Source organism: Dendrobates tinctorius, unplaced genomic scaffold (genome assembly GCF_039654945.1).
Source record: "Dendrobates tinctorius isolate UK_male_01 unplaced genomic scaffold, ASM3965494v1 ptg000059l, whole genome shotgun sequence".
In the NCBI taxonomy this organism is placed as follows: Eukaryota; Metazoa; Chordata; class Amphibia; order Anura; family Dendrobatidae; genus Dendrobates; species Dendrobates tinctorius.
The window spans coordinates 18,935,470-18,943,353 of NW_027361727.1; the positions used below are offsets into that span (position 1 = coordinate 18,935,470).

Below are 7,884 nucleotides of genomic sequence, written 5' to 3' on the forward strand. Positions count from 1 at the left end.
CGTCATCTATATAGCGATACCAGCACAGCTGGTTATAAAGGGCTCAGCATTCAGAGCTCTGCAAGATCTGCAGCAGAAAAAACAGGGATTTTATCATAACTGCACCAAGCAGAGCAACAAGTGACATATCGCTGGATTAGGGGTCTCTGTCCCTACATTATGCTGCTCTCATATCTGCAGCAAACACCTGGTGATAGATTCCCTTTAAAGGAACCAGTTACACAACAGTCTGTGGTCACATGTTTTTTCTGATGACACCTGTGTATATGTAATATGTGATGTCGCCTTCTTTATCTACACAGATCTCTCCTGCTCTTTGCCTGATAGGACTCCTGCTAATGTGTGTGAGTGTAAAAGAACCGACCAGAGGAGCTGCAGAGGGAAATAGCAGCAAACCGCTGAGCTCCAGAACATGGATTTCAGATATGAAGCAACTCAGTAAAAAGTAGGTGTTTTCTGTGCACTGATTGATGTCACTGATCCACCCCGTGACTTCTGTGTTATTTACATGTTTTTCCCCTTTTCACTTTCTGCAGCCGAAGCTTTGTGTTTTCCACACTTGCGATGACGACAGTAAAGGTTGCTACCAGTGCCATCAGCTCCTACGGTCTTATCTTCCTGCACTATGCCCGGGACACCATACAAGAGAGCGCACGAAATCCCCAGACTGAAGTCGGCGGTGACTATGACAGGTACAAGTTTACCAAACTTTGATTTGACAATCACTGGTGGGAATTTAATGTTCCCTCTACCCCAGTTTTCTCTTTAAAAAAGAATTTATATTTCAAATGATTATTATATCAAATTATTTATATTTCATTCATTCGAGCGCCTTCACTAATCTCTTTACCACTTTTCTTTGCAGTCTGATCTTTGGGTTAATTTCATGCATCTCTGGCAGCATGGGCATTGTAGCAGGCGCGAAGATAGCCAAAATATGCAAGAAGAACAAACCATGTGCCGTTCCGATAGTTTATGCGTCCGGCCTGCTCGGATCTGCCATTTTCTTGCTCTTGGCTACATTTATGGGAGACATCAGTATCGTGGCCACTTATGTAAGTACCTGATGTGTAGATTGCTTTATAACCTTAATGGGTCTCGGAAATAGGACGGATGTAATGAGCGGTAGAAATCATAGACTATGACGGAGGCTGTCTATGAATGTGTGGAAACTGGGGGGATGAAAGGATTAAAGGGAACCTGTCACCTCGTTTTTCCACTATAAGCTGTGGCCACTGCCTTTCGGGGCTTATCTACAGCATTCTATAATGTGTATATGTATTGTTCCTTATCTCTGCAGGTGTTTATATTCATCGGACTCATATGTCTGAATCTGACCTACTTCGTTTCAGCTGATATTTACCTGGTGAGTGGAGAAAAATGCTAAACGTTGCACAGCTAAAATTCTATTTATGTAGTCAGTCTGTATGTTCTGTTTCACCCATCAAGGCCCCTTAATCCTGGCTGTATCCAAGCATTTGTTGGATAATTCCCAACTAAACTCCAAAATAGACTTGACCCAAGAAGATTAAAAACTTCTTTAATAAAATCTCAGCACATAACGGGCTTCTGGGCTTTTATTTCAATCCTGGCTGACTGTGCTCTTTACTTCTGTTTCACATATGTTCACTTTGCCAATGTTCTCTTATCTTGCTGCATCCAGTGACTTCCTTCTGCTCACTCAGAATAATCTCTTGTTTTAGGATGTGGCATCTCCTGCAAGCCGATCAACAGCAAAGGCCATATCTATGACAGTGACCGACCTGCTGGGGACTGTCGGAAGCTCCTATTTCTTCGGGCTGGTAAGTAACTGTTACATATTTCCACATCACTTTAAAGCTACATTCATACATCTTTTTCCATTTGTACAACCTAGAAACATAGAATGTAAGAGTTGGCAGAGACCTCCAGGGTCATTGTGTCCAACCTCCTGCTCAATGCAGGATTCACTAAACCATCTCAGATAGATGTCTGTCAAGCCTCTGTTTGAAGACTTCCATTGAAGGAGTACTCACTAGCTCTCGTGGCAGCCTGTTCCACTCATTGGTTACCCTCATTGTCAAAAACCTTTTGCTGTTATCTATTCTGTATATTCTCCCTTTCAGTTTCATTCATTGTTTCTCATGTTTCCATGTGCAAATGAGAATAAGGGTGATCTCTCTACACTGTGACAGCCCTTCAGATATTTGTAGACAGTCTCCTCTTAGCCTTTTTTTTGCAAGCTAAATATTCCCAGATCCTTTAACCGTTCCTCGTAGGACATACTTTGCAGTCTGCTCACCATCCTGGTACCTCTTCTCTGAACTTGCTCCAGTTTTTCGATGTCTTTTGTAAAATGTGGTGCCCAGAACTGGACACAGTATTACATATGAGGTCTGATCAAAGAGGAGTAGAGGGGGATAATTACTTCAAGTGATCTAGACTCCTTTCTGCTTTTCTTAATACATCCTACAACTTCATTTGCCTTTTTTTGCTTCTGCATCACACTGTTAACTCATGTACAGTCTGTGATCTACTAGTATACCCGTCCTTTTCAAACGTACTGTTGCTTAGTTCTTTTCTTCCCATTCTGTAATTGGAATTTTATTTTTTCTTGCCCACGTGTAGAATCTTGCATTTCTCCATGTTAAATATAATTCTATTAGTCGCTGCCCATTATTCAAGTTTATCTAGATCATTCTGAATCCTTTCTCTGTCTTCTCTAGTGTTAGCTATTGATTCCTAGCTTTTCATTGTCTGCAAATTTGATCAGTTTACCTTCAGTTCCCTTATCTAGATCATTTATAAAAATGTTGCACAACACTGTAGCCAGGAAAGAGCCGTGTAGTACCCCACTTGAAGCACTCTTCCAATTGGATGTTCAACTATTTATTACCACTCTTTGAGTACGATCACTGAGACAGTTATGAATCCACCTAACCGTAGCCTTGTCAATCCCATACTTGGTCATTTTTTCAATAAGGATTGCACGAGATACTTTATCAAACGCTTTGATGAAGTCAAGATATACTATATATACCGCCTTTCCCTGATCCACCCTGTCAGAGATTTCATTATAGAAGGAAATTAGATTTGTCTGGCATGACTTGTTTGCTACAAATCCATGCTGGCTCTTGTTAATTACTGTAATTTTATTCAAGTACTTACATACATGCAGTTTAATAATTTGTTCAAAGATCTTTCCTGGTATAGAATTAAGGCTCACTGGCCTGTAATTTCCTGGTTCCAACGTCTTTCCTTTTTTGAAGATAGGGATATTTGCCCTTCTCTAATCTTATGGGACGTTTCCTGTTCTTTCAGGTTTTTCTACAGTTTTGGGAAAAGGTAATACATAATTATCGACAGTATCCCCAATCAGAATATCAGTTCAAAATAAAGTGCAAGTGCATATTCTCCAAAGATATAGGGATCCTCGGGGGGCCATCCCTGCCCCCTGAGAAAGCCATTAAGAAATGCGTGTTGGGGCGCATGGCTACAGATAGACATCAATATGGGTGAGAACTATTTATAATATTTATGGCCCCTTAGCTTATTAGGTGGTGAGTTCTATGTGATAGGTCACTGACCGGAGAACTGGGAGAAATCTCCATGCTGTTGTAGTGTTACTTACCTATTTGGCATTTAGGATTTGGCCATCCCTATATCTTTGGAGAATATGCGCTGGCACTTTATTTTGAACTGATATTCTGATTGTGGATACTGTCGATAATTACAGTATGTATTACCTTTTCCCATGGTTTTTTCTCATTTGTAGCATCATGTTTTACATCTTGGCATCTGTGGCCATATTCGGATACCTCTGTTTATATACACTATTAATTGATTGATTGTCTTTTTTATTTATTATGCTATTGAAGAATGTTACATTTTATTCTATTCAAAAAATTTCTTTGTCTTTTGGTGGTGTATTTGCCCCATGTTTTGGTGTTTGAATGTTGCTTGGGAGCTCCACAGGGTTTATACCCATATTCATTTGGGTTGTTTAAATCCTGAATTCTGATTATGATATCTGTGTTTGAGATTGTGTTATTCTGTCTCTAGACATTGAGTAGTCTAGAGTTGGGGCTGCAGAAACTGGAACTGGTGCTGTTCATGGTTTGGAGGATGGAGTCTCCTCCTCTATCTGCAGTTTGGCACCTTCTGATCACCAGATTTCATTGTTATCCATTGACTGCTGTCAGTGTAAATGTGTCCAGTCAATTATGTATACTGTGTTTTACTTTCATTAACCATACATAACTATCTATTTTGTCATATCTTCAGATATATGAATGCATCAAAAGTTATTATCCTGACACGGTGCTATGGAAGTTCCAAAGTTTGCAGTGTGTCCTCATGGCTTGTTCCAGTGTCGTGGCTATCGCAGGAGGATGCTTTTCTGCATGTGCCTGCTTTATTGAAAAAGATTGTAAGACGACAGAGACAGAGTCTGAAGGTACGTGCAGAAATATGTTCATTATCCACTCATATCTCTTGCAGAATTAATTTGGATTAGCACTAGCTCCATAATCAGTAACTGTAATACCCAGCATCTGTATAATTCATCTCTCTCCATAACAAAGCTCCATAACATGAGAGTAACAAAGCTCCATAACTAAATATGCATATATTTTAACCTGGTATAAATTATGCCCTTTTTCTGAATCTGGCGTTGTTTGTCTGTTGTTCTCATATCTCCCCATTCCTGATGTATGTTTCCCTGTATATTTATCAAGCATTTTAGCCAACTAGGCATGGTCATCAAGATATTTCTCAAAAACAGAAAAATTGCGAGGCTCACACCCACTTAAAAAAATACTAGATTTATATAAAGGGAGAATTGAGAACCCTAGGAGTAAAGGACAAGCAACGGTAGTTTCAGGAGAATGACGGCATTTAGAACAGGTGAAAAAATAGTTAAATGTCCGGTCATCTTGTTCAATTGTGTTAATTTAACATTTCCAAATTTTACAATAATATTAACAAGGAGTATAAACTGGGGAGGGATAAAAAGGGAAGAATGGGGTAACAATGCGAAGTTACAAGAAAGAAAGTAAAGTCAAGACTGCTCATTATTATTAGGAATAAACAGACTATTATAATGTTGCATTTTGTACATAATATTTGTAAACTTTTAATTTGGTATACCAAAAAAGAAAACGGATGGCACTCACCGGTTAAAATCTTCTTTATTCCAATACTTTAAAACATCGGCATAGGGAGGATGGGAGCGGGAGTGGAAATTACGACAGCTGTTTCGCGCTGCAGTAGCGCTTCTACTGGTCTCATGACATTCATCCAACTCAATATGGTTTTTAAAAACTTTTTTACCTAAGCACAAAGTTGAACTTATATATTGTGCGTTGATGCCCCTTCCATTACATCTGATATTGATGGAGGAATTATTTGCTTCCATTTTGTTGCAATTAAATGTGTAATAACCAAAAAGATGTAACAAGAGATATGTTGAAATTTGGGTAGGATTTCTTCTACATCTTGCAATAATACTAACTATGGAGTAATAATGGGTTTAGAAATTCATAGGAGTAAGTTCGAAGTTTCTTTCCACAATTACTTTAAAAGTGGACAACTCCAAAATATGGGTAACATTTCCCTCGGTTTCCCACAGCCTCTCCAGCATAGAGGAGATTGGGAAGGAAATACTCTCTGGAGTTGCATTGGAGTAAAGAACCACCGTAACATAATGTCATAGTGTGTCTCATGGAGAGAAGCGCACGTACTGGTAGAATACGTCAGGTTTAATGCTTTACTGTATATATAGATAATCCTTCTGTATTATTTTCTATAAAATCATTTTTTAATCCTGTTTCCATGTTTTCTTTATAGATTTGGTACTGGACGTAACAGCTACAACTCCATAAATTGAAGAAAACATGTCAGAAAAAAAGAGGCAGATTCCGAGCTCGGTCTCTGTTCTCACTTACTGGACTTTCCGCAGTCAGACATACTCACGGAATAAAGTGAGTTTCCTGCTGCATAAAGAGACAGATTCTGGGCTCGGTTTCTGTACTCAATTATAGACATGTCACTTATTGGACTTTCCGCAGACAGACATACTCACGGAATAATGTGAGTTTCCTGCTGCATAAAGAGACAGATTCCGGGCTCGGTTTCTGTACTCAGTTATAGACATGTCACTTATTGGACTTTCCGCAGTCAGACATACTCACGGAATAATGTGAGTTTCCTGCTGCATAAAGAGACAGATTCCGGGCTCGGTTTCTGTACTCAATTATAGACATGTCACTTATTGGAATTTCTGCAGTCAGACATACTCACGGAATAATGTGAGTTTCCTGCTGCATAAAGAGGCAGATTCTAGGCTCGGTTTCTGTTCTCGACATTTGCCAGACTTTTCGTGCTGAGAAGTGTTCATAGATGAAGTGACTTCTATATCAATTTATGTCTTTGTCATAAGGCCTATCATTATTGGGGCCACATTGAAGACTATTGGGCAACACGGTGGCTCAGTGGTTAACACTGTTGCTTTGCAGCGCTAGGGTCCAAACCCAACCAAAGAAAACATCTGCAAGGAGTTTGTATGTTCTCCTCGTGTTCGCGTGGGTTTCCTCCGGGTTCTCCGGTTTCCTCCCATACTCCAAAGACATACTGATAGGAAATTGAAGAATAAATAATTGAATATTATTCTAACTATTATTGAGAATTCTTATCTTTGACACCTTGAATGAAGTTAATAGTCAGTATGATGGAACATCTGAAGCCACAGGCTGGAACCCTGTGTGACAGCCGAACTGCTACATTATGGAGTAGCTACTACTAGTGTTAGGTTGAACAATAAGAAATGTTCACTAGTTGCCTGTTCCTGGCCCAATGGGTTTTGATCAGTGCGCACTTAAAGAAATCACACCACACAGTCGGATGTAACCTCTCTTTGATCAATCTATGGCACAGCTCCAAGATAGCAAGAGTGAGAGAGACTTCATTGATTCAAACAAAAATTTATATATCCCCTGTAAGGGGGCTAGGTTAACTCTAAAATGGGAGTGTTCGGATGTATTCCATTGGTTAATGGATTGGGCAGTGAGCTAGTCTGGGCGGATCCATGAGGTCATCAGGCTGGGTTGGTCCTTGAGGTCATCAGAATGGGCGTCGTCATGGGCGGATCTATGGAGCACATGGGGTTTGGTGAAACAGGAAATTCCAGATCCATGAGCACATGGTGTGAGGCAAACAGGAAATGGCAGCCACCTTTAGTGGCACATTTTGATCTGAAAAAGCTCATGTAAGGTGAAATAATACACTTTTGGGTAGTTCCTCTCAATCGCTTATGTCTTGAGGTTAATTAAGTATTTGAACTTAAGACTCAAGTTTCCCAAGTCAACCATTAACAGAAGAAGACTCTCCTGCATCTCATTACAGCTCCCAGCCAGATTCGGTTGGAGGCTTTTTTCCTTACTGAGGTGAGAATTACGGGACACCATTTCCATGGAGGTGGCTTAAAGGGTTGTTACATAAACCAGGATGGACCCATAATGGGGACATTGCTACATAATGGGGGAGGGATGGTAGCACATATACTGTATCCTTACAAGATTTAGTGATCGCATTTAGTGTAACATTAAGAGAGTGTTGGAGAGTGATTCAGGAGAAGGCAGACCAGGCCAGAGGGCCACACAGTACAGAAAGGCACAGAGCGCTTAGCAAAGCAGAATGTGGTCGGCCGCCACTTGGTACGATGGTGCCCCATAGAGAATACGGGGCCTATGGCTTGAATCAGGACAGGGGAACCTTTTTCATCTCCCAGTGAAGGGGAGCTTTAGTGGGAACCAGTACTGGAAAGTGGGTGCAGGAAAATGGGGAGCCAGGATAAGCATCTCACACTCTAGAGGAGCCAGCATTGAGAGGGAAAGCTCAGGCTGAAAA

General features: G+C 40.4%; 1 protein-coding gene across 2 annotated transcripts; it reads left to right on the forward strand.

The window, feature by feature from the left end:
• The first annotated feature begins 542 nt into the window (after window positions 1-542).
• On the forward strand, window positions 543-6,651 carry LOC141092394 (protein spinster homolog 1-like). Of its 2 annotated transcripts, XM_073578519.1 has the most exons (6): window positions 543-692; window positions 866-1,055; window positions 1,301-1,366; window positions 1,704-1,802; window positions 4,264-4,435; window positions 5,827-6,651. In XM_073578519.1, the coding sequence occupies exons 1-6, from the start codon at window positions 565-567 to the stop codon at window positions 5,859-5,861; spliced, it is 690 nt and encodes a 229-aa protein (XP_073434620.1). In that variant the 5' UTR covers window positions 543-564; the 3' UTR covers window positions 5,862-6,651. The 2 variants fall into 2 exon arrangements, with proteins under 2 accessions (XP_073434620.1, XP_073434619.1); XM_073578518.1 differs by lacking the exon at window positions 5,827-6,651 and having other exon boundaries at window positions 4,264-5,680.
• The last annotated feature ends 1,233 nt before the right edge of the window (window positions 6,652-7,884 follow it).

Coding starts and splice junctions, on each gene's coding strand:
- LOC141092394 (XM_073578518.1), top strand. CDS start 565: ATGACGACAGTAAAGGTTGCTACCAGTGCCATCAGCTCCTACGGTCTT. Junction 693..865: donor GTCGGCGGTGACTATGACAG/GTACAAGTTTAC, acceptor TTTTCTTTGCAG/TCTGATCTTTGGGTTAATTT. Junction 1,056..1,300: donor TCAGTATCGTGGCCACTTAT/GTAAGTACCTGA, acceptor TTATCTCTGCAG/GTGTTTATATTCATCGGACT.